This window comes from Pristiophorus japonicus, chromosome 1 (assembly GCF_044704955.1).
Source record: "Pristiophorus japonicus isolate sPriJap1 chromosome 1, sPriJap1.hap1, whole genome shotgun sequence".
Lineage (NCBI taxonomy): Eukaryota > Metazoa > Chordata > Chondrichthyes > Pristiophoridae > Pristiophorus > Pristiophorus japonicus.
The window spans coordinates 220,583,010-220,610,278 of record NC_091977.1 but is presented as its reverse complement, the minus strand read 5'-3'; the positions used below and the strand labels follow the sequence as shown (position 1 = coordinate 220,610,278).

At 42.6% G+C, this 27,269-nt stretch overlaps 1 protein-coding gene across 2 annotated transcripts in view; it reads right to left on the bottom strand.

Annotated features, from left to right (window-relative positions):
- bnc2 (basonuclin zinc finger protein 2) overlaps positions 1-27,269 on the bottom strand; it is a 385,796-nt gene that overhangs the window by 2,893 nt on the left and 355,634 nt on the right. Inside the window, exon 5 of one of the 2 annotated variants that reach the window (XM_070870160.1) lies at positions 5,413-5,439. The exons of the other annotated variant lie outside the window; for it this stretch is intronic. Coding sequence (XP_070726261.1) covers positions 5,413-5,439 — 27 coding nt within the window. The remainder of the gene's footprint in view (positions 1-5,412; positions 5,440-27,269) is intronic. 2 annotated transcript variants of the gene reach the window in all.

Below are 27,269 nucleotides of genomic sequence, written 5' to 3'. Positions count from 1 at the left end.
GTTAGATATGGCCCTTACGGCTAAGGGGAGCAAGGGGTATGGAGAGAAAGCAGGAAAGGGGTACTGAGGGAATGATCAGCCATGATCTTATTGAATGGCGGTACGGCTCGAAGGGCTGAATGGCCTACTCCTGCACCTATTTTCTATGTTTCTATGAAACACAAATCTGAAGGCAGCTGAAGTTTGCTGGAGCCTTGCCTGAATTGTACCAAGTGTAACTGCCCAACTGTACCAAGACTCCACATAGAAACAAGAAACTTCCTGGATAACCTTTGCCCTCTGCCCTTCATGCTTTTAAAATGTTTTTAATATTTAGACCTCCGTTCTATCATTACAGACTTATTGACTTTTGCTTGTTATTTTTATTGGGGGGGGGGGGGCTGGAGGGGGGTAAGAATGATAATTAAGTAATGTGGATTGTTTTTATTGAATTTCTAGTTTGCATATTTAACCAGTCATGGTATGATACAACGGATGTCAAATTGTTCAATCAGGTACTAATGAGTGGAACCAGTTTAGATTTTAATATGCGCGGAACATTTGTGTGAAACATCCAGTGCATAGTTTAGACATATGGGCGTACGACATATAGAAAGCAGTGAAGCATTCAACATCTCACTGGTAATGCTGACTCATAGTTAACTAATGGCTTCCTATCGGTCACATAATCAATACATTTGCACTTGCTTACATCACAACTTTTCTAATCTACTCTCAATGAATTCACCAGTCACTCAACCTAACAAGCTTTACTTATAAGTAGTGTAATCCAAGTAAAACAGATTTAAAAAGTTAAACTGTAGAATATGATCATCAAAAGGTGGTGATACAACAGCAATATCCTGAGGTTCCAGTGACACTGGGAAAGCACACTGGTATTCCTCGTCTGCTTATGATGTCACCTGATTGAATTACAGCCTTATAACTCACTTCTAGCTGTGCCTTGTTCTGTGTAACTGTATCCCCATGTCTGTTTAATATTGGCCAATGTTTACCCATGTCATGATAAATGTGGCACACATCTGTCCTGGGAAATGATTCCAAGCACAACACAAATCTACCGACTCCAACAAAACACAGCGAGGGAGCTGAATCATCAGCAAAATGCACTCCTTTGCTTTGTATGAAAATATATTGCAATGGTGCACAGGTGTGATAAGGCACAAAGCTGAATCCAGACATTCGCAGACCTGTACAAATGGCACTAATGACAGCTAATGCAGGCAAGGTATTGGAAATTGTGGAATATTGTGATTACCTGCAAGATAATTATTGTATCATCAATACAAAAATCATCATGTTGCATCTTTAGATGGACTTCTCAAGATAAATCCTTAAAACCTAAAGGCAGGATTGATATAACACTTCCTAAAGCTCTTTGCAGGTCAAATTCCAAATGATACTTGAATTAGATTACACCTTGTCGCAGTCTTCAAACTCTAGTTGGCTGAGTGATGTGCTGAGATGGGCTATTACAGCGTGGGACTCTTTTCCTACAAGTCCCCCTTCCCTTTGTCAGCAGTACAGCTAGTTTCATATAATCCATTTATATTGACATTTACTCAATTTGATGCTCTTGACTACTGTAACAAATTGCTCCATTGATGCAGGTGTAATGTAATAACTAAAATGAACTCTGAGGAGTGCATTAGTGCTGGATGCAGGAGCCAGTTGGGGATGTAGAAAGTTCTAACTTGAAAGGCTTTTCAATTTACTAATGGAGGAGTTCCAACTCTTCCCGCCCCCCCCTCCCCCACCCCCCCAAAAAATCTATTATTTGCAGAAGCCGTGCTCAAAGAAAAAAAAGTTCCCAGGAATGTATAGTCAAAAAAGATGGGAACCACAACTCCAAATTTCCTTGCAGGTCTGTTACAATGATGTTTCAGTAATACCCCCAAAATAAAATACGACAGGAATCAGCAAGAGGCTTTTCACTCAACACTCCCTACGACATAGTACATAAGAAGGACCACCTTGTACTGTAAACAATATACAATAAGATCATTTCTCTTTTCTTCAGGACACTTTTGTGGAGTGTTTGATCCGTGGGCTCTCTGGCTTTAGCCTGGCTAGGCACCGGATGATGGACAGACATTGTCATTCCTCGGTGAAAACATGAAGAAAATGGAGTCTTGGTTCAGTTGTGCTGTCTGAACTTTGTGACACCTACTTTACTTTTAGCAATGAGAGGCCCTTTAGTCTGTGGTTTGCCAAATGCAATTTTGTATCCACACAGGTTGGAATTTCAGCACAAAAATAGAGAACGGCAGGGAAACAAATATTCTTCTAATAAACCACCCTTGACGGATATGAGCCTTAAAAAGCCAGTTGAACCCTTTCTGAAACTACAAATGAGAGGGTGATTTAGTGATAGTCTCTGTCACCCCTCCGTCCCGTCCCCCCATCCCTCCCAACACTTTGATGTAACCAACATTTTCTGGCTTCTCCACTATTCTAGTACACTATTCTAGTGTAGACTGAACCCTAACAATGAGCTCAATTCACATGTGCAGTTAAGTTACCATGACAATGATTAGATTCAGTGTGTATCTGTGAGAGAGGTTGTGTGTGTGGCTGTGTGTGTGTGAGGTTGTGTGTGTGTGTGAGAGAGAGATTCTGTGTGTGTGTACTGAGGGAGTGCTGTACTGTCAGAGGTGCCATCTTTCAGATGAGACATTAAACCGATGGAGTGATTATCTGCAACAACATTTTTGTGTCCTTCTACACATGCGCGCGTTCTGCCCTATCCCTTTGCACACCCGATCCTTTATGCACATGCGCAATGTCACCGAGGTCTGGCTGCACATGCACAGTATCCTACAGTTGCAGCTGCAGCGGGGCCCACACTTTCCTCAACCCTGTGGGAGAAGGCCCCTCACTGGATCTGTGGCGAAAACAGAGGATCGAAAGGGCGATTGGAGAGAGGATAGAGAGGGAGAGATCAGAGAGATCGGAAAGAGAGGGAGGGGAGAGAGAGAGGGAGAGAGAGAGAGATGAGGAGAAAGAGAGGGGAGAGAGAGGGGGGAAGAGAGAGGGGGGAAGAGAGAGGGGGGAAGAGAGAGGGGTGAGAGAGGGGGGAGAGAGAGAGAGTGGCAGGGAGGTGGGAGAGAGATAGATGGGGAGGGGGAGGGGGAGAGAGGAGAGATGACAGAGAGAGAGATCGGAGAGACAGAGGGGAGAGAAAGAGAGAGGGGAGAGAGCGAGGAGAGAGAGAGGGGGAGAGAGAAGGGGGAGAGAGTGAGTGGGGGGGGAGGTGGGAGAGAGAGAGATGGGGAGGGGGAGGGAGAGATGACAGAGAGAGAGATCGGAGACACAGAGGGGGAGTGGGAGAGTGCGAGGGAGAGAGAGAGGGGAGAGAGAGCGAGCTCAGGAGAGGGGAGAAAGAGGGGGAGGGGGGGAGAAAGAGAGAGGGCGGGGCTTGGAGAGAGGGGGGTCAGAGAGAGAGAGGTCGGACAGACAGAAAAAGAGAGAGAGGTCGGAGAGAGGGGAGAGAGAGTAAGAGGAGGAATCAGAGCCAAAGGGAGGAATCGGTGGGGGGAAGAGAGGTCAGGAACTCGGTGGGGGGGAGGGGGGCAGGGGGGGTAAAGATCACAGAGAGCACGGTGGGGATGGCAGAAGAACGTGATCCAGGTCTAAGGGAGGGGGAGTTAAGAGTGTGATCTAGATGGCAAGACTGGACGAAATCCAGAAGTCACGACACTGTCACTATTAACTTCATACACAATATACCTGTTAACAATCCATGGGGTTGGGGAGTAAGTCAGGAGCTTGGGCGGGTGGGGTTAGATAATGAACTTGGGCGAGGGGGGCGTGGGGCAGGAACTTGTTTGGGGGTGGGAGAAGGTCTTAACCTGTGAAATTGAGCTCTATTTTGTCTGGAGTCGGCAGTCAGAATGGCTCAAATGACACTTTGCAAAGTCACTGACTACGTAGGCAGGGCAGTTCTAATTACACATTCAGAGGAACTGCTGGCTGTGCCTTATCCTCTAAAGGGACCAATCAGCAATCAGTCATGTGATCAAGGGGACCCAATCAGAGCTTTTAAGTGTTATAAATAAATGCGTCCTTAAACTGAGGCCCAATCTGCCCTCTCACATGGACGTAGCACTATTTTGAAGAAGCGCAGGGGAGTTCTCCCAGTGCCCTGGCCAATATTGATTCCTCATCCAACATCATTAAACCGATTATATGCTGCTGTTGTGCGACCTTGCTGTGCGTAAATTGGCTGCCGCATTTCCCACATTACAACAGTGACTACACTTCAAAAAGCACAACATTGATTGTAAAGCATTATGGGATGTCCTGATGTTGTGAAAGGCGTGATATAAATGCAAGTCTTTTAAAGGTAAATAATAGGAGAACGAGAATGTGAATGTATGAGAAATGGTGGCAACTGAGAGTTCAAAAGGTTAATGCTATAATATCAAAAGCAAACCGTGCTCAATGAACAAAAGGTACTTTTGGAAAATTAAGCAAGCAATGGCAGATAACAATATAAAGATTGTGGTGCCTGGTATGGTACACTGTGTGCCACTCCAACAGCACCTTGTGAATAATCAAAATAATTCCAAAATTATGACCTTGGTCTTGCTTTTGGGTGTGTTATTGTCAATATTAAAATTGCTGCAATTACAACCAGTCCATGATGATTTTATTCATTGCTTTTGATTTATTTTTAAGAATCTCACAGCACAGACAGAAGCCAGTCGGGCCATCGTGCTATCCAATTTAGACCCACACAGCAGCTTTTTCCCCATAACCCTGCAAACTTTCTTTCTCTTCAGAGAACAGTTCCTACTCATTGTGGGAACCAGATCCAGGGTGCAAGCTTGCTATTTGGTTGATTTTGCGATTATGGAATTGATTTGAAACTGACACACAGATAATCAGGGGGGAGAGAAGGGGGATGCGGACATTTAAAGAAAGATAAGCTTAAATTCAGGTTATGCATCAGCTCAAGCAGTTTCTCTGGACAGCAGATGATCATATCAGTACATGAATCAAAACTGGGATGGGAGGGACTCGGAAAATACGGGAAGCTTCAATAAACTGTTGTTAATAATAGACATCCCTTCAATTCAGTGAAATATCAACACTCCCTTAGCACAGTCTCCAAACATTACTATGGTTTCTTATATCTACTGATACTTGGCTGCATTTTACTCACTGGATTAGCATTTTTAACATGCTAATTATGTTAACATCAGGCAGTTATCATTAGAAAATACCTGACAAGCAGTTATATCTTAGTAAGAGTTTAAGTCTGGCACTGAAGTAAGAGTTTGTTCTTTGTACAATTTTAACGCACTCGTACCAATTTTACATTGGCGTGCACTTGCAAGTATTTCAGACAGTAGTTTACAATTTCACAATAAGCTACAACTACTTGTAAGATTAGTAAATGGTTTATACCTGTGCGGTATTCTGTGTATGGGATGCCTGAGAAATGGGTTATATAAAAAAAAGAAAGAAAAATTAGTTACGCCTTTTAGTCACATAAACCAGGAAACTAGTGCTTTCATAATCAGTACTGTTACAACTGGAGAATGGATACTGTTAACACGTCAATACATATTAGGAAACAAAATGGGACCCCTCTCCCGTACTTTCAAAGACATCAGAGGACAAACCAACTTTTAAAAAGAGAACCTGCTTCACTGGGGAGCTGGCCTGTGAAATACAGGGAAGATCTGTAAAGTAATTCTTGAGTTAATTTATTTCCTTTATTTTGACACACTTGGCTAAGACCTCGACTACAGACCTCCTTCCCACATGGGATGGGCGCCAGTATAAAACTCCATTCACAGCGTCTCCTCTGACATGTTGTGTTCATTTAATTCCACTGCACAGAAGCACAGGGGAACATTCAAAATTGTCACCCTTTTTTTCTCTCCAAAAGACAATAGTCTGAGCACACTCCCTCCCCCCAAAATACAGGATAAAGGATCGACACGCCGTACAATCACCAAACTCTTGGCTTGATTCGCACTCAAAACGGACTCCTAACTGCACACAATGAACGGGGGAGGCAGTTGATGATGTAATTTAAACTAGTCACCGATGATGGTTCAGGCCAAAAATCAAAAGGGGTGAACAGGATCTGCAATTAAAAAAAAACATAGTTTTCTGACATTTATTTTAAAACATTGAAGCAATACATCAGCGTAAACTCATCTTCCTTCCCTTCCCCTTATGCCCCTGCTCTAGCCTGGTGTACCATTCAATCATCCCTGTTATTTATGTAGTTGTTCAAGGTCTAATACCTTTATTTATTTATCCGACTGTAATACTATCCAGTGAAAATAGGCGGAAAACTCTTCCAAAAAACTACAATTAAATAATAGAATATTAGACTGATTTAACAATCTTCGAGTGAGGGGACTGGGAGGTGCAATGGCTTTGCATATTTTTCCTCCGCCACTGCAAGCTGGGTTTGAATTGAGTCCAGACTGAGAGCTCAAAGTCTCATCTCTCCAATGAAATACCTACAAAACACTTCCTTCAGAAAGTACAAGCAGCACTCACTGAACATAATCGCCTGCCCCACGCCCCATTAAACCAAAGTTTAGGAGAGTTTCAACCCACAAGACAATATTATAAACCTACCCATAATTAAGCACAAATTATACAAGGTTTGCAATTTTACTCCAAGAGACCACAAAGATGACTGCTGTAGGAGGTAGAAATATCACAATGGTTTAGTAAAGAGTGCTCTTCCGAGATTGGAATAGAATAGAGAGAGCTTTACTCTGAACCTGACCCGTGCATAATCTGGGAATGATTGATGCCAATCGAAGGCACAAAAGGTGGAAAATTTCCCAGTCTTTTTGCATTTGCCACTTTGATAACCACTGGTTCATCAAATCCTTTTTTTAAAAAAGCTTAAATGATAATTGCAATCAAGCCAGTTCAATAATTTAAGCTTTTCAGGAGCAGGATATCGAGATTGTTTTGCATTAGGCTGGGTTGGGAACCTCAGCTCCCTTATTTTTGTCAGCACAATTGAGAATGCTACATAAGGATTAGAGATTGACACATGCATTAGAACCACTGGCAATCAGAATTAAACATTGGATGCTGTAGATTGCTGGTGAAATCATTCTACAATAGGCTTACTATGCATCCCCGTTTTCTGGGAACAGTCCCCGGATTAGGTACTGTGTCTCCGGGCAAACAATGATCCTGGAAAAGTCCCTGGTTCAGTAAACTCACCCCGTATGTAGTCTTTGTTATATAAATGCAAATGTCATAGTGAAAGCAGAGGTAGTTGAGATACTGAATGGGATAAAAATTGATAAAGAGGTACTAGAAAGGCTGGCTGTACTTAAAGTAGATAAATCACCAGGACCGGATGTTGAGGGAGGTAAGGGTGGAAATCGTGGAGGTACTGGCCATAATCTCCCAATCCTCCTTGGATACTGGGGTGGTGCCAGAGTTCTGGAGAACTGCAAATTTTACACCCTTTTTCAAAAAAGGGTATAAGGATAAACCCAGCCACTGCAGACCAGTCAGTTTAGCCTCGGTAGTGGGGAAGCTTTTAGAAATGATAATCTGGGACAAAATTAACAGTCACTTGGACAAGTGTGGATTAATTAAGGAAAGCCAGCACGGCTATGTCAAAGGCAAATCGTGTTTAACTAATTTTCGAAATTCGAGATTCAGCTTAAAGTGAAAATGGCATTGTCTCTATACGTAGTCCACTCGCTGAAGCAACAAAGCTGTCCTGCCGGTTTTCTTGATACGCGTCCTAGCTACTTTGCTGTGCTCCCACCCTGTGTGTCCGCGGATTTGGTTTAGGAAATATGGTCACTCTGTTCTACAATTGAGGCTCCACTGACACGAAAGAGCCTCAAAACAATATCTATCATGGAGAAGCTTAAGATAAGGTCATAAGCGAGGCTCAACCCAGCTGTAAAATTCTGCTCCAGTGTTTACACGGCCAGACTCTTAATAATTGTGCCACACCAATCAGTGAAACCATGAACCACACGTTTCCAAAAAGGAGAATAGGCCGCTGCTGACATGCGACTGTGTGCAACACAAGGCAACTGACGCCATACAAAGGAGACTCATGATTAGAGACTTAATAGAATCAGGCTTCTGTAGCATGACTGTAAGCATTGTGGCTTTTAAATACCCATATTGTTTAATGGAATAGGCTCTATTTCTATTCTGTTTTTAAAGTGTAACTGTTTGAGTACTAAATAATCCTTCCTGCTTTCAAAATAAGTATGTTTCTATGATATTAATTAAGGAAAGCCAGCACGGATATGTCAACGGCAAATCGTGTTTAACTAACTTGAGAGATTCGAGATTCAACGTAAAGTGAAAATGGCATTGTCTCTACACGTAGTCCACTAGCTGAAGCAACAAAGCCATCCTGACGGTTTTCTTGACATGTGGAGACCTGGTTGGAGACACCAGCAGCAGTGGGGATAAAAGGTGCAGTGCCCAAGGTCCAGTGCAACACTGACCTGGTTGGACACCAGCAGCAGCAGCGGGGGTAAAAGGAGCTAGTTTGGAGCCGCCACAACCGGCAGCAGCGTGAGCCGACCTGAGAGGGAGAGAGGGGTAGAGAGAGGAGGGAGGGGGGGAGGAGGGAGGAGGGAGGGGGGGAGGAAGAGGAGGGAGGGGGGGAGGGGGAGAGAGGAGGGAGGGGGGGGAAGAGGAGGGGGGGGAGAGAGGAGGGAGGGGGGGGGAGAGAGGAGGGAGGGGGGAGAGAGGAGGGAGGGGGAGAGAGGAGGGAGGGGGGGAAGAGGAGGGAGGGAGGGGGGGGAGAGAGGAGGGAGGGGGGGGAGAGAGGAGGGAGGGGGGGAGAGAGGAAGGAGGGGGGGGAGAGAGGAGGGAGGGAGGGGAGAGAGGAGGGAGGGAGGGGGGGGAAATCAAAGTATGACGTCACAGGAAAGCAGGTAAGTGATTGGCTGGTTGGTGAGTATTTCTCCTTTTTTTCTAAACTTGGGCATTGGGTTAAATTAAGAGCCAGGATTAAAAAGTAAACATAGATAATTGATATTTCAACTTAAAACCTAATTAATTAAATAAAATATAATAGAGATGGGAGAGCAGGCAATGTGTTGCAGCTGTTGCATGTGGGAGCTGGTGGACACCATTGAGGTCCACGGTGACCACATCTGCAGCAAATGTTGGCAGCTCGAGGAACTTCAGCTCAGAGTTGATAAGCTGGAGTCCGAGCTTCAGACACTGCGATACATCAGGGAGGGGGAGAGTTACCTGGACGCTGTGCTCCAGGAGGCAGTCATACCCTTTAAGTTAAATAATTCAAATTTGGTCCGTGGTCAGGGTCAGGAGGGTGTGATGATGAGTGAGGAAGGTATGGGGACTCCGGATGGAGTGAAGGAGGAGCCTCAGCGCTTGTTCTTACTCCCTGTGTAGACGAGAGCAGGGACTGCAGGGAAGATGAGCAAACTGACCACAGCACCATGATACAGGGGGCCATTCAAGTGGGGGGAGTAAAAAGAAATGTTGTAATGACAGGTGACAGAATAGTTAGGGGGATAGATACCGTTCTCTGCAGCCAAGAGCGCGAGTCACGAAGGATGTGTTGCCTGCCCGGTGCCAGGTTTAAGGACATCTCCTCTGGGCTGGAGAGGAACTTGGAGTGGGAGGGGGAAGATCCAATTGTCGTGGTCCATGTAGGTACCAATGACATAGGTAGAACAAAGAAAGAGGTTCTGCTGAGGGAGTATAAGCAGCTAGGGGCTAAATTAAAAAGCAGAATTGCAAAGGTAATAATCTCTGGATTATTACCTGAGCCACGAGCAAATTTGCACAGGGTACATAAGATCAAAGAGATGAATGCTTGGGTTGAAGACTGGTGTTGAAGAAATGGGTTTCAATTCTTGATGAACTGGCACCAGTACTGGGGTATGAGGCAGCTGTTCCGTTGGGACGGGCTTCACTTGAACCGAGCTGGGTCCGGTGTCCTGGCGAATCAAATAACTTGGCTTTAAACTAAATAGTGTGGGTGGGGGCGGGGGAGGGTTCAGGTAAGCGGAAATTAAAAAAGTCAAAGAGAAAGGAGAAGGCAATAGAGCAGGGTAGCGATAGGGGAAATGATAACCAGAGTGTGACAGGAAGGGACAGAATATATAAACATAAGAGTGTATCAGAAAGTGGGGTCAAAGCAGGGAAAAATAGTAAATATACAAAATTAAAAGCTCTTTATCTGAATGCATGCAGCATTCATAGCAAGATAGACGAGTTGACGGCACAAATAGATATAAATGGGTATGATCAGATGGCCATTACAGAGTCAAGGTGACCAAGGCTGGGAACTGAATATTCAGGGGTATTTGACAATTCAGAAGGATAGACAGAAAGGAAAAGGAGGTGGGGTAGCTCTGTTAATAAAAGATGAGATCAGTGCAGTAGTGAGAAATGATATTGGCTCAGAAGATCAAGATGTAAAATCAGTTTGGGTGGAGATAATAAATAATATGTGGAAGAAGTCACTCGTGGGTATAGTCTATAGGCTATAGTACAGTAGCTACACTGTAGGACAGAGTATAAATCAAAAAATAATGGAGGCTTGTAAGAAAGGTACGGAAATAATCATGGGCGATTTTAATCTTCATATTGATTGGACAAATCAAATTGGCCAAGGTAGCCTTGAGGAAGAGTTCATTGAGTGTATCCGGGATGGTTTCCTTGAACTATTGTGGAACCAACCAGGGAGTAGGCTATCTTAGATCTGGTAATGTGTAATGAGACAGGGTTCATACATTATGTCATAGTAAAGGATCCTCTAGGGAAGAGTGATCATAGTATGGTTGAATTTCAAATTCAGTTGCAGGGTGAGAAAGTTGGGTCTCAAACCAGTGTTCTGATCTTAAATAAAGGCGAGAGATCCCAGCAGATTGGAAAACCGCAAATGTAATGCCCCTATTTAAAAAAGGAGGGAGACAGAAAGCAGGAAACTATAGACCAGTTAACCTAACATTTATTGTTGCGAAAATGCTAGAGTCCATTATTAAGGAAGCAGTAGCAGACCATTTGGAAAAGCATAATACAGTCAAGCTGAGTCAGCATGGTTTTATGAAAGGGAAATCATGTTTGACAAATTTGCTGGAGTTCTTTGAGGATGTAACAAGCAGGGTGGATAAGGGGAAACTAGTGGATGTGGTGTATTTGGATTTCCTGAAGGCATTCAATAAGGTGCCACATAAAAGGTTACTGCACAAGATAAGAACTCACGGGGTTGGGGGTAATATATTAGCATGGATAGAGGATTGGCTAACTAACAGAAAGCAGAGAGTCGGGATAAATGGGTCATTTTCCGGTTGGCAAACGGTAACTTGTGGAGCCTCAACTATTTACAATCTATATTAATGACTTGAATAAAGGGACTGCGTGTAATGTAGCCAAGTTTGATGATGATACAAAGAGGGGTAGGAAAGCAAATTATGATGAGGACACAAAGAATCTGCAAAGGGATATAGACAGGCTAAGTGAGTGGGAAAACATTTGGCAGATGAGGTATAATGTGGGAAAGTGTGAGGTTATCCACTTTGGCAGGAAAAATAAAAAAGCAAATTATTATTTAAATGGAGAGACATTACAAAATGCTGCACTACAGAGGGACCTGGGGGTCCTTGTGCATGAAGCACAAAAAGTTAGCATGCAGGTACAGCAAGTAATCAGGAAGGCAAATGGAATGTTGGCCTTTATTGCAAGGGGGATGGAGTATAAAAGTAGGGAAGTCCTGCTACAACTGTACAGGGTATTGGTGAGACTACAATTTTGGACTCCTTATTTAAGGAGATATAGACTTGCATTGGAGGAAGTTCAGAGAAAGTTCACTAGGTTGATTCCTGAGATGAAGGGGTTGACTTAGGAAGAAGGGTTAAGCCTATATTCATTGGAGTTCAGGAGAATGAGAGGTGATCTTATTGAAATGTATAAGATTCTGAGGGGGCTTACCCAAGGTAATTGTGGAGAGGATGTTTCCACTCGTGGGTGAATCTAGAACTAGAGGGCATAGTTTCAGAATAAAGAGTCGCCATTTAGAACTGAGATGAGGAGAAATTTCTTCTCTCAGAGGGTCGTAAATCTGTGGAATTCTCTGCCCCAGAGAGTTGTGGAGGCTGGGTCATTGAATATATTTAAGGTGGAGATAAACAGATTTTTGAACGATAAAGGAGTGAAGGGTTATGGTGAGCGGGCAGGGACGTGGAGCTGAGGCCAAGATCAGATCAGCCATGATCTTATTGAGTGGCGGAGCAGGCTCGAGTGGCCAATGGGCTACTCTTGCTCCTATTTCTTATGTTGTTATGATATAACAGCTGTATTAATCCACTTCCTGGGCCTTCCTGATGCTAATTACCATCAAGCAGAATTAGCAAATGCATGTAGCTACAGAATATTTGTGAATCTAAAACATTTTCTAAATAAACAAATACATGCGTCAAGTTTTAATTTAAATGATGGTTCACGATATTTTAATATCATAACATGAAATTCTATTACATGCAGACATAGTGTCAGCCAGCACTCATTAAGTCACCAGGTGAACGCAGTGTGACATGTTCTTGCTTATTGCTGTTGCTTAATCTGAGGATTCAGAGTTTGGAGTTTTCACTTTATAACTTTCCTGTTCTGAATTTCATAATGATTTTTACTACGTGACAATCCTGACAATAATGTATGATTCCTAAACCTTGCAAAATAGTTTCCAATTGAAAACACTAAGAAAACAATCTCTCAAGAAATATATTAATATATAGACACAAATGGAAGGCAAATTATAGCCATTTAATGGGGCTGTGTCCTAAAGAATTCCTGGCTCACAACTGAAATAAACTGAAAAGTGATTTGTTCGTCCAAGTCTGGGGCAAAATTTAAGTCAGATATTATTTTCCCAATACAAATGTTTCTGCAAAATGTCTAAACTTTGCAACTTTGAATAGTTTCAAAGAAATTCATTTAGATCATAACTGACACATGTATCCCTTATGCTGGATAGTCCTAAAATGAAAGAATTACTATATAATAGATTAAGTCCATTGGCTTCACATCCTTCATGCAAGACAGCATTGACTATTCCTGACTTCTTGTCCACCGTTTCTATAACACACTGAAAATTCTCAGCCTTCTGTTCAAAATTCCTCCATGGCCTTACCCCTCAGTATCTCTGTAACCTCTTCCAGTCATATCTCTGTGCTCTACCAATTCTTGAGCATCCCCATTATACACCACTCCACCTTTGGTGGCCGTGGTTTCAGCTGCCTAGGCCGTAAGCTCTGGAAATCCCTCCCTAAACCTCTCTCACACTTTAAGATGCTCCTTAAAACCTACCTCTTTGACAAAGTATTTGATTGTCTATCCTAATATCTCTTTATGTGGCTTGATGTCAAATGTTGTCTGATAATCGCTCCTGTGAAATACCTTGGGACATTTTACAATGTTAAAGGTGCTATATAAATGCAAGTTGTTGCTGTTGAAAATACAGATCAAGTAAAGACCAATTAAGACTATTCCAATCAGAGTCCATGTCTGATTATTCTATCATGGACTTCCCTCCCAAACCTTTTGTTGATTCTCTACTTTTAATATTATTTTGTTTATAGTACCAAAAACACCTTATGAAGAGCGTGTACTGTGGAAAATAGAAATGGTGGGTGAAGCACATGGTAGCATACATATTGGAACTACAATGATCAATGCCGTGGAGTGATGGGATAGAGGTTTGATTTCACCCCACCCCAACTTCCATTATTCTACTCTGGGAATGTAGGTAGGTGTGGACCAATGAGACAATGGAGAATGGTATGCAGCAATGAGACAATGAGAATGGTATGGACCAATGAGAGAAGGGAGTAGGTATGGACCAATGAGGAAACAAGGTAGGCATGGACCAATGAGGGAAGGAGGTAGGTATGGACCAATGAGGGAACAAGGTAGGCATGGACCAACGAAGGAAGAAGGTAATTATGGACCAATGAGGGAAGGAGGTAGGTATGGATCAATGAGGGAAGGGGGTGGTATGGAACAATAGAAACATAGAAACATAGAAATTTACAGCGCAGAAGAAGGCCATTTCGGCCCATCGTGTCTGCGCCAGCCGACAAAGAGCCACACAGCCCTTGGTCAGCAGCCCTAAAGGTTACATATAAACCTATGAAAAATGACGGAAAGGCAAAGAGCACCCAGCCCAACCAATCTGCCTCACCACAACTGCAACACCCCTTATACTAAAACATCCTACACTCCACCCCAACCGGAGCCATGTGATCTCATGGGAGAGGCAAAAACCAGATAAAAACCCAGGCCAATTTAGGGAGAAAAAATCTGGGAAAATTCCTCTTCGACCCTTCGTGGCAATCGAAACTAGTCCAAGAGATCACCCTGGCCGTATTCTATTCCCTGCAGTACTTACCATTATATCTGCTCCGTCCAACAACAGGTCATCGAGTCTAATCCCAATTACCAGCTCTAGGTCCATACCCCTGCAGGTTACTGCACTTCAAGTGCCCATCCAACCATCTCTTAAAAGTGGTGAGGGTTTCTGCATCCATCACTCTTCCAGGCAACGAGTTCCAGATCTCCACAACCCTCTGCGTAAAGAAGCCGCCCCTCAAAGCCCCTCTAAACCTTCCACTAACCACCTTAAAACTATGCCCTCTCATTATAGACCCCTCCACCAATGGAAATATACCCTTACTATCCACTATGTCCAGGCCCCTCAATATTTTGTACACCTCCTCTCAACCTCCTCTGTTTCAATGAGAACAAACCCAGCCTATCCAATCTGTCCTCATAACTAAGATTCTCCATTCCAAGCAACATCCTAGTAAATCTCCTCTGCACCCTCTGTAGTGCAATCACGTCTTTCCTACAATACGGCGACCAGAACTGCACGCAATACTCCAGCTGTGGCCTAACCAAAGTATTATACAATTTAAACATAACCTCCCTGCTCTTATATTCTATGCCTCGGCCAATAAAGGCAAGCATTCTGTATGCCTTCTTAACACCTTATCCACCTGGCCTGCTACTTTCAGGGATCTGTGGACAAGCATTCCAAGGTCCCTTTGTTCACCTACACTATTAAGTGGCCTACCGCCGGAGGATTGGAGGACTGCTAATGTAGTGCCCTTGTTTAAGAAGAGAGAAAGGGACAGGCCGAGTAATTACAGGCCTGTCAGCCTAACCTCAGTGGTGGGAAAATTATTGGAAAAAATCCTGAAAGACAGGATAAATCTGCATTTGGAAAGGCAAGGATTAATTAAAGACAGTCAGCACGGATTTGTTAAGGAAAGATCGTGTCTGACTAACCTGATTGAATTTTTTGAGGAAGTAACCAAGAGGGTAGGTGAGGGTAGTGCGTACGATGTAGTATATATGGACTTTAGCAAAGCTTTTGATAAGGTCCACATAGTAGACTGGTCATGAAGGTTAAAGCCCATTGGACACAGGGCAAAGTGTCAAGTTGGATCCAAAATTGGCTTGGAGGAAGGAAGCAAAGGGTAATGATTGATGGAATGTTTTTGTGATTGGAAGGATGTTTCCAGTAGGGTTCCGCAGGGCTCAGTACTAGGACCCTTGCTTTTTGTGGTATAGATCAATGATTTAGATTTGAATATCGGGAGTATGATTAAGAAGTTTGCAGACTTCATTAAAATTGGCTGTGTGGTTGATAATGAAGAGGAAAGTCATGGGCTGCAGGAGGATATCAATCTACTGGTCAGGTGTGTGAAGGAGGTATGGACCAATGAGGGAAGGAGGTGGTATAGACCAATGAGACAATGGAGGACTTGATGAAAAAAGATTCACATTTGACCAAAAGGAGGAAAGGGGATAAGAAGGTAGACTGCATTATTGCCTTTACAGCACCTATAAATATGATGATTGTGCAAAAGTGCACAGTCACTATGTATCTTATGGAAGTTGCAGTTGTTACACATTACAAAACAATATACATTAGCCAGTAATTCTATGCTCGTTGAACATTATACTGAGCTTACATTCACCATTTATTACAGAGATTAGTCCCAATATGCAACAATTACAGTCATTATGTATTATATGGAGATTATACAATCACTATACATTGTACAGATTACAGTCACTCTGTATTACACATAATAATGTATATTGAACAGACATTAATTTTTGCTATTATTATTGCATTGCAAATGTCTATTCTAGGCTTTTTTTGCAATGTGAAGTGAGGTTACTAAATGTTACACTGTTTTATTTTATATGTACTATCCAAGTGGTATTTTGTTCAATTCTAAATACATGTTGGTAAAACAGAAATGACTGGAAACCACAATCCTTTTTTCCAGCAGCGGGACAATATATGTTTGTATGAATTAAGGTGGAAAGTAACAGTCATTTAAAGCTGCTTTAATGTGAAACAAATCACTCACACTGGTCACGCACACAGCTCCCTCTCCAGTCAAATTATTCACTTCCAGATAAGCTACTGCGAAACCCTTATGGGGTTTAACTAATTTACTGCACAGATACTGCATGTCTGTTATAATAACAGGTAGGATGTATTGGGGTCGACCATTTATCAGAATTAGACTTCTTTTCTCAATTCGCATTGAATTGCTCTGCCTACACCATTCCCTTCACTGTAGCCAGGCAGCCCCTCATGGCCTGTAATGTGGCAGCAAGCAAAATTGACACTCTCTCTTTTCTTGTCGGGGGGTGGGGGAGTCTCTGGAGGGGCTCGGAAAAGTTTTGCAGAGGAAGTGAAGTACTAATGGATTTATCTCTGGAATGTTAATCATCTTCACACTTCTCTACGTTTGACAAGCAGGGACACTTGTTTACAAAGTTAATTACGTGTTAATGAATGTGTGACAAATCGCACAAAAAATTCAACAATCAGAAGGTAGATGGCAAATTTTTGAGGCAGGATAAGAAATATTACATAGGTGATTTTTTGTTTCTTCAGTTAATATTTGTATTGCAGGGAGGAGCTTGCATGTTTTTGTAATTATTTTCTGTATTAGTAAAGATAGAAACGTGTTGTTTCTTAAAGGAACGTACCAATCAAACTATGTTCATATAAATGGTTAGGATAAATTATCCAGCACATCATTACTGATACATTCCTGACTTTCTCTATTTCGGTCCAGGAAACATGCAGTTTCCATAAGCAGACCAGTGTCTCCTATGATCCGAAACTTAAACCACTACATGAAATAGGAGCAGTGTACCATAGGATTAACAATGAATGTTTTACCATGGGACATTGCATGGACTGCCCATGATTCACTCGTACCCACTCTGAGAGGTGTATAGCACCATGCTATCAGACCATATCACTCGGCTAAAACTAGCAGTCAAATTTATTTGCAAGATTATTAATTACATTGATGCTAAAGGTCTACAGTGAGTAATCAGCAATATAATGTCTAATTTATATAAAACTTTAAACTGCCTTGAAAGTAACAAAATGTATGTCTTAGAATCCTTTTCAGAATCTTTCGACTGAAACTTTGATAGTGTTTCTTCAATCCATGGAGTTCCATATCACCATAAAAATATGGAAACACACTGTTGAGGCAAGAGAACTGAAGATTCAAGGTAGCCAGCATTCCTTCTATTTCGATTTGACACATGATATCAAAGCAATCCTTTCCTACAAGGCAGGCTAGCAGGTTACAAATCAATTTCACCATTGAGGTAGATCTTAGACTTCCGGTCTTTGGTGAGTTGAGTGCTTTTGACCTTGACTCACGCATTAATTAGCTTTGCTGTCCTCAGATAGCTTGGCACTGATATGCTACTGGAAGCTTGCATGCATTAGCTCTCAAAAACGTAAGGGAATTGCAGGTGCAATTAGCTATTAAGAACAGGCAATCAACAGCACTGTGAGGAACCATGTGGGCCTCCCTCCAAAGCCCATGGCTGTCTTTAGACAGATTTATGTATTGTTTCACATCTTCCATACTAAGACAAATAATCCTGTTCCAATGACATCTCTCAGAGATCCATTTTAAATTTACTGGCCTACCCAAAATTTTGTATGAAAAAATTGTAACACAGAGACTGAGGGAGCTCTGCTTCCATCACTGCACAATCCTGGAATAAATCCTACCAATTTCTACATTTGCTGCAGGTAATATGATTTGCAATTTGTGTACTACAATTTTCCATTAAAAGATCCTGGACACAGTGAAATTGCAAATTTTCTGAGTGAATCGGAGTGAGCACAATTGCCTGCTGCAATTGAATTACTTGTGCGTATCGGTGCTGGTTAGAATAGAAGTATATGCAGGTTCTAAACTGGACTTAGAACATAAGAACATAAGAATTAGGAACAGGAGTAGGCCATCTAGCCCCTCGAGCCTGCTCCGCCATTCAAAAAGATCATGGCTGATCTGGCCGTGGACTCAGCTCCACTTACCCACCCGCTCCCCATAACCCTTAATTCCCTTATTGGTTAAAAATCTATCTATCTGTGACTTGAATACATTCAATGAGCTAGCCTCAACTGCTTCCTTGGGCAGAGAATTCCACAGATTCACAACCCTCTGGGAGAAGAAATTCCTTCTCAACTCGGTTTTAAATTGACTCCCCCGTATTTTGAGGCTGTGCCCCCTAGTTCTAGTCTCCCCGACCAGTGGAAACAACCTCTCTGCCTCCATCTTGTCTATCCCTTTCATTATTTTAAAATTTCTATAAGATCACCCCTCATCCTTCTGAACTCCAACGAGTAAAGACCCAGTCTATTCAATCTATCATCATAAGGTAGCCCCCTCATCTCTGGAATCAGCCTAGTGAATCGTCTCTGTACCCCCTCCAAGGCTAGTATATCCTTCCTTAGGTAAGGTGACCAAAACTGTACGCAGTACTCCAGGTGCGGCCTCACCAATACCCTATACAGTTGCAGCAGGACCTCCCTGCTTTTGTACTCTATCCCTCTCGCAATGAACTTTTGTACTCTATCCCTCAGCTTTTGTCCAATGTGTTTGTCAGTCTCTCCCCCGTCCCGTCTGTGATTCCAGCACAGAACATTTGTGTTCATGTACAATTCCATATCAAAGATTTACAAATGGTTCATGATCCTTGTGGTTGTGAGTTCCACATTCCCACATTCACTGGGTAAAGAGGATTCTCCTGAATTCCTTATTGGATTTATTAGTGATTATCTTATATTTATGGCCCCCTAGGTTCGGACAGTCCCATAACTAGAAACACCAGTCTCCTTAAGTGGAGGATTTTTGTCATGGATCATACAGACCGATGCAAGTTTTTCTCTTTTCTCCACTTTCCACCTCCAATGCCACATAAATCCAAATCTCAACGATAACAAATACTGTAAAGGACACTGCAGATTAAAGAGCCCACTGATGGGGTGCACATGTTGGGTACAAACAGCAGTGGGTTTTACATACCAGTGGTGGTGGCAAATATGCCACCTTTAGTGCAAAAAGAACAAAAACTCAGGGGTAGATGTTGACTTTGGGTAATATGGATGATAGCAAGTCGGCAACTTGTTTTCCATCTCTCCCTTTATTGACTACAGTGCAAATAAAAATGGGGAGAGATGTAAACCATGCTGCCGAATCACCCGTTTTACACCATCGTACAAAGCTAAGATCTACCGCATAATCTTTCACTGGACAACCTGTGCAGAACCTTCACATTTCTTGCTGATGTTTGCAACCAGGAAGTCCTGCCAGCAATGATACTTTAAACAATTGTAGTCACATCTCCCTGTGGCTCAAATTCTATTGCCTCAACCACTCCACGTGTCACATTCTCACCACTCTCTGGGTAAAGTCTCCAGAATTCCCTATTGGATCTATTAGTAATTATTTTATATTTAGTTCTGGTCTTGCCCCAAATGGAAACATCTTCTCCACATCTACCCTATCAAACCCTTTCAGAATCTTAAGGACCTCTATCAGGCCACTCCTCTGTCTTCTCTTTTCTAGAGAAATGAACTCCAGCCTGTTCAATTTTTCCTGATGGTTATAACCACTCAGTTCTGGTATGTAACCTGAAAATGTAACGCCCCTTTTTAAAAAAGGAGACAGACAGAAAGCAGGAAACTATAGACCAGTTAGCCTAATATCGATCGCTGGGGAAATGCTGGAGTTCATTATTAAGGAAGCAGTAGCAGGACATTTGGATCAAGCAGAGTCAGCATGGTTTTATGAAAGAGAAATCATGTTTGACAAATTTTCTGGAGTTCTTTGAGGATGTAACAAGCAGGGTGGATAAGAGGGAACCAGTGCATGTGGTGTATTTAGAGTTCCAGAAGGCATTCGATAAGGTGCCACATAAAAGGTTACTGCACAAGATAAAAGTTCACAGGGTTGGGGTAATATATTCGCATGGACAGAGGATTGGCTAACTAACAGAAAACAGAGAGTTGGGATAAATGGGTCATTTTCCGGTTGGCAAACAGTAACTAATGGGGTGATGCAGGGATTGGTGCTGGGGCCTCAACTATTTACGATCTATATTAATGACTTGGATGAAGGGACCAAGTGTAATGTAGCCAAGTTTGCTGATGATACAAAATGGGTTGGAGAGCAAATTGTGAGGAGGACACAATAAATCTGCAAAGGGATATTGACAGGCTATGTGAGTGGGCAAAATTTGGCAGATGGAGCAAATGTGGGAAAATGTGAGGTTATCCACTTTGGCAGAAAAAAATAGAACAGCAAATTATAATTTAAATGGAGAAAAATTGCAAAGTGCTGCAGTACAGAGGAACCTGGGGGTCCTTGTGCATGAAACACAAAAAGTTAGTATGCAGGTACAGCAAATAATCAGGAAGGCAAATGGAATATTGGCCTTTATTGCAAGAGTGATGGAGTATAAAAGCAGAGAAATTCTGTTACAATTGTACAGGATATTAGTAAGGCCACACCTAGAGTACTCCATATTTAAGGAAGGATATACTTGCATTGGAGGCTGTTCAGAGAAGGTTCACTAGGTTGATTCTGGAGATGAGGGGGTTGACTTATGAAGAAGATAGGTTGAGTAGGTTGGGCCTATAATCATTGGAGTTCAGAAGAATGAGAGGTGATCTTATCGAAACTTATAAGATAATGAGGGAGCTCAACAAGGTGGATGCAGAGAGGATATTTCCACTCATAGGGGGAACTAAAACTAGGGGGCACAGTCTCAGAACAGAACTTAAAACTGAGTTAAGGAGGAATTTCTTCTCTCAGAGGGTTGTAAATCTGTGGAATTCTCTGCGCCAGAGTGGAGGCTGGGTCATTGAATATATTTAAACCGGATATAGACAGATTTTTGAGCGATAGGGTAATAAAGGGTTATGGGGAGCGGGCAGGGAAGTGGAGCTGAGTCCATGATCAGATCAGCAATGATCTTATTACGAGGGACTGCCTATGATGATGAAATGAAGGAGCAGGCTCGAGGGGCTAAATGGCCAACTCCTGCTCCTATTTCTTATGTTCTTATGTATCATCCTTGTGAATCGTTTTTGCACCGTCTCCAGTGCGTCTATATTCTTTTTATAATATAGAACTGTACGCAGTACTACAAATGTAGTTTAACCAAGGTTCTACACAAGTTTAACATAATTTCTCTGCTTTTTAATTCTATCCCTCTAGAAATGAGCGGCAGTGCTTAGTTTGGTTTTCTTTATGGCCTCATTTACCTGCATTGCTACATTTAGTGGTTCCACTGAAAATGATTTGACTGCTTAAAAGACAAAGTGATGGTTGTTGGTGTTACATTACGGAATTCTGAGGGTGGGGTAACAAAATGGCTAACTTTAATCTTGTCGGGGCCATGAATGACACATTAAGATGACACAGAGCTTCTCCCCTATGGCCAGAGGAATTTGGACAGAGTGGTAAAACAGCAGAGGATTTCCCATTTGAAGAAATTCGAGTGCAGTCGTATATATTAAACCCATGCAATGGTATGAAGCATTACCCAATCATATAGGTGCAAATGAGATTTACTAGAATGACCTGAGGAATGATGGACTTCAGTTATGTAGAGAGACTGAAGAAGCTGGGATTGTTCTCTAAGGAGAAAAGATTTAATATAGGTGTTCAAAGTGATGAAGTGTTTGATAGAGCAGATAGAAACTGTTTCCAGTGGCAGAAGGGTTAGTAACCAGAGGACACAGATTTAATATAATTGATAAAATAATCTGAGAGATGAGGAGAATTTTTGCAGCGTTATGGGGAAAGAGCAGAGAAGAGGGATTAATTGGATAGCTCTCTCAAAGAGCCGGCACAGGCACGATGGGCCAAATAGAAACATAGAAACATAGAAAATAGGTGCAGGAGTAGGCCATTCAGCCCTTCTAGCCTGCACCGCCATTCAATGAGTTCATGGCTGAACATGAAACTTCAGTACCCCCTTCCTGCTTTCTCGCCATAACCCTTGATCCCCCGAGTAGTAAGGACTTCATCTAACTCCCTTTTGAATATATTTAGTGAATTGGCCTCAACTACTTTCTGTGGTAGAGAATTCCACAGGTTCACCACTCTCTGGGTGAAGAAGTTTCTCCTCATCTTGGTCCGAAATGGCTTACCCCTTATCCTCAGACTGTGACCCCTGGTTCTGGACTTCCCCAACATTGGGAACATTCTTCCTGCATCTAACCTGTCTAAACCCGTCAGAATTTTAAACGTTTCTATGAGGTCCCCTCTCATTCTTCTGAACTCCAGTGAATACAAGCCCAGTTGATCCAGTCTTTCTTGATAGGTCAGTCCCGCCATCCCGGGAATCAGTCTGGTGAATCTTCGCTGCACTCCCTCAATAGCAAGAATGTCCTTCCTCAAGTTAGGAGACCAAAACTGTACACAATACTCCAGGTGTGGCCTCACCAAGGCCCTGTACAACTGTAGCAACACCTCCCTGCCCCTGTATTCAAATCCCCTCGCTATGAAGGCCAACATGCCATTTGCTTTCTTAACCGCCTGCTGTACCTGCATGCTAACCTTCAATGACTGATGTACCATGACACCCAGGTCTCGTTGCACCTTCCCTTTTCCTAATCTGTCACCATTCAGATAATAGTCTGTCTCTCTGTTTTTACCACCAAAGTGGATAACCTCACATTTATCCACATTATACTTCATCTGCCATGCATTTGCCCACTCACCTAACCTATCCAAGTCACTCTGCAGCCTAATAGCATCCTCCTCGCAGCTCACGCTGCCACCCAACTTAGTGTCATCCGCAAATTTGGAGATACTGCATTTAATCCCCTCGTCTAAATCATTAATGTACAATGTAAACAGCTGGGGCCCCAGCACAGAACCTTGCGGCACCCCACTAGTCACTGCCTGCCATTCTGAAAAGTACCCGTTTACTCCTACTCTTTGCTTCCTGTCTGACAACCAGTTCTCAATCCACGTCAGCACACTACCCCCAATCCCATGTGCTTTAACTTTGCACATTAATCTCTTGTGTGGGACCTTGTCGAAAGCCTTCTGAAAGTCCAAATATACCACATCAACTGGTTCTCCTTTGTCCACTTTACTGGAAACATCCTCAAAAAATTCCAGAAGATTTGTCAAGCATGATTTCCCTTTCACAAATCCATGCTGACTTGGAGCTATCATGTCACCATTTTCCAGATGCACTGCTATGACATCCTTAATAATTGATTCCATCATTTTACCCACTACTGAGGTCAGGCTGACCGGTCTATAATTCCCTGTTTTCTCTCTCCCTCCTTTTTTAAAAAGTGGGGTTACATTGGCTACCCTCCACTCCATAGGAACTGATCCAGAGTCAATGGAATGTTGGAAAATGACTGTCAATGCATCCGCTATTTCCAAGGCCACCTCCTTAAGTACTCTGGGATGCAGTCCATCAGGCCCTGGGGATTTATCGGCCTTCAATCCCATCAATTTCCCCAACACAATTTCCCGACTAATAAAGATTTCCCTCAGTTCCCCCTCCTTACTAGACCCTCTGACCCCTTTTATATCCGGAAGGTTGTTTGTATCCTCCTTAGTGAATACCGAACCAAAGTACTTGTTCAATTGGTCTGCCATTTCTTTGTTCCCCGTTATGACTTCCCCTGATTCTGACTGCAGGGGACCTACGTTTGTCTTTACTAACCTTTTTCTCTTTACATACCTATAGAAACTTTTGCAATCCACCTTAATGTTCCCTGCAAGCTTCTTCTCGTACTCCATTTTCCCTGCCCTAATCAAACCCTTTGTCCTCCTCTGCTGAGTTCTAAATTTCTCCCAGTCCCCAGGTTCGCTGCTATTTCTGGCTAATTTGTATGCCACTTCCTTGGCTTTAATACTATCCCTGATTTCCCTAGATAGCCATGGTTGAGCCACCTTCCCTTTTTTATTTTTACGCCAGACAGGAATGTACAATTGTTGTAATTCATCCATGCGGTCTCTAAATGTCTGCCATTGCCCATCCACGGTCAACCCCCTAAGTATCATTCGCCAATCTATCCTAACCAATTCACGCCTCATACCTTCAAAGTTACCCTTCTTTAAGTTCTGGACTATGGTCTCTGAATTTACTGTTTCATTCTCCATCCTAATGCAGAATTCCACCATATTATGGTCACTCTTCCCCAAGAGGCCTCGCACAATGAGATTGCTAATTAATCCTCTCTCATTACACAACACCCAGTCTAAGATGGCCTCCCCCCTAGTTGGTTCCTCAACATACTGGTCTAGAAAACCATCCCTTATGCACTCCAGGAAATCCTCCTCCACCGTATTGCTTCCAGTTTGGTTAGCCCAATCTATGTGCATATTAAAGTCACCCATTATAACTGCGACACCTTTATTGCATGCACCCCTAATTTTCTGTTTGATGCCCTCCCCAACATCCCTATTACTGTTTGGAGGTCTGTACACAACTCCTACTAACGTTTTTTGCCCTTTGGTGTTCTGCAGCTCTACCCATATAGATTCCACATCATCCAAGCTAATGTCTTTCCTAACTATTGCATTAATCTCCTCTTTAACCAACAATGCTACCCCACCTCCTTTTCCCTTTACTCTATCCTTCCTGAATGTCGAATACCCCTGAATGTTGAGTTCCCAGCATTGATCATCCTGGAGCCACGTCTCCGTAATCCCATTCACATCATGGCCTCCTTCTCTGCTGTAAAATTCTATATGAACTCAACTTCCTGCAGGATTTCTTGGGAGTAAAATGAAGGCATATAGGAACTAATATGCCAGTGTGATCATGGAATGAGAGGAGTTTTGACAGCTTTGTAACTGTTTGGTGCTGGCTGGTGAAAATGTTTTTGGGCAATTGTTGACAGTACGGTGGACACAGAAGCTTTCATGATTGTTCAACTGAGATCGGTTGTGGCAGAGATGAACTAGCTGGAATGGGAAAGCTGTGACAACCTGGAATCAGATCCTTTTGAACAAGGAAGCTCCTATTTGCTGCAGTTTTGAAGTAAAGGAGGAAACATCTAAGTTCAAACAGGCAGGCCTGGAATCTCCTGAAATGGCATTACGTCAAAATTTACGTCACTCCTGTGCATCTCATCAGCACATGCTGTAAATGTAAAAACCAGTGACAACATATTTGCTCCTCAGTAAAAATGGCAGTAACCGGTTATCCAGTGGGAATGGAGAACTATCAATGTTTGTGATTTTAACTGCTCACTTGCCCAGTTTCCACCGAGCAGGTTGGGTTAAAATCAGGACTCTAGTCCCAGTGCTACAAGGAAGGAGCTGACATTTCTGCTTATGACATCCTCTAAACTATTCAACTATTTTGGTTAATTTAATTTTTTGGTGAAAATATAAAATGGTGACAATATATTCTCTTCCATTGACTGTGGAAATGAAAATCAGGAGAAATGTATAATGGGCGGCTGGCTCAATATCATTGTCACCCAATGTCGAAATGACCCCTTGAGATTTCAAGCTCATTCAAGGAAAGAAAGAACTTTCACAACCTCAGGATATTCCAAAGCGCTTTACAACGAATGAAGTACTTTTGGAGTGTAGCCACTTTGGTAATGTTGGAAACGCAGCAGTCAATTTGTGCACAGCAAGCTCCCACAAACAGCAGTGTGATAATGACCAGATAATCTGTTTAGTGACATTGGTTGTGGGATAAATATTGGCCAAGACGCCGGGGGAGAACTCCCCTGTTCTACTTCAAAATAGTGGCCATGGGATCTTTTATGTCCACCTGAGAGGGCAGATGGGGTCTTGGTTTAAAGTCTCATCCGAAAATCGGCATTTCCGACAGTGCAGCACTCCCTCAGTACTGCCCCTCCGACAGTGCAGTACTCCCTCAGTACTGCCCCTCCGACAGTGCAGTACTCCCTCAGTATTCCCCCTCTGACAGTGCAGCACTCCCTCAGTATTCTCCCTCCAACAGTGCAGCACTCCCTCAGTACTGCACTGGGAGTGTCAGCCTTGAATTTTTTTATTTCCAATATTCTGCATGAATGATTAACTTGACTTAAAATTTGCGACATGCTTGTACCCATGGTGACTCAGTTTGAATTTCACAGCTCTTTGTTGAATAATTACAGGTGCAACTTCAACCTGTGATACATTTTATCCTGAAGCAGCCAGTATTGAGTGCGTTTCCGATTTGCTTTCTTGGCATATTTGAAAGATTGGTCTGTAAAAGATTAAAGTGACAGTCAATGCATTTATTGTTTTAAGGCTTTGAAATTCCTGTTTGCTCACTCGGGTATGGGTTCAACACATCAAAGACTTGCAGATATACGTTTATGAAATATCTCTTCTCTTCCTCATAAGAGAAGATGGTTTTAGTTAACAGTATCCAGTGAAAGGTCTCTGCACAACATCAGGAATGTAAGATTTTCATTTTTCTGTTTCTTTTCAATCATATTATGGATGACAAAGGTTGTGGGTTGCTTGAATTATGGGATATGGTTTTAGAAACATATTCGAACTTATGAAGAGCCTGGGAGTTTCCCTACATTACAGGTGCTATATAAATCATCGAATCATAGAAACTTACTGCACAGAAGGAGGCCATTGGACCAGTCGTGTCTGTGCTGGCTCTTTGAAATAGCAGTTGTGCTTAATCCCACATCCCCGCTTTTTGTCCATAACCCTGTAAGTTCCTCATCCCCAAATACCTGTCCAACTCCATTTTAAAATTATTTGTGGAATCAGCTTCCACCACCTTTTCAGGTAAAGAGTTTCAGATCCTGACAACTCTGAGTGAAAAATTCTCATCTGTCCTCTAGATCTCTTGCCAATGCAAGTCATTGGTGGATTATCTCACAAGGAAACATAAAAGGAAAAAAAATCCTTCCATGTTCAAAATGGATAAAGGGGTAAAGAACACAACCATAT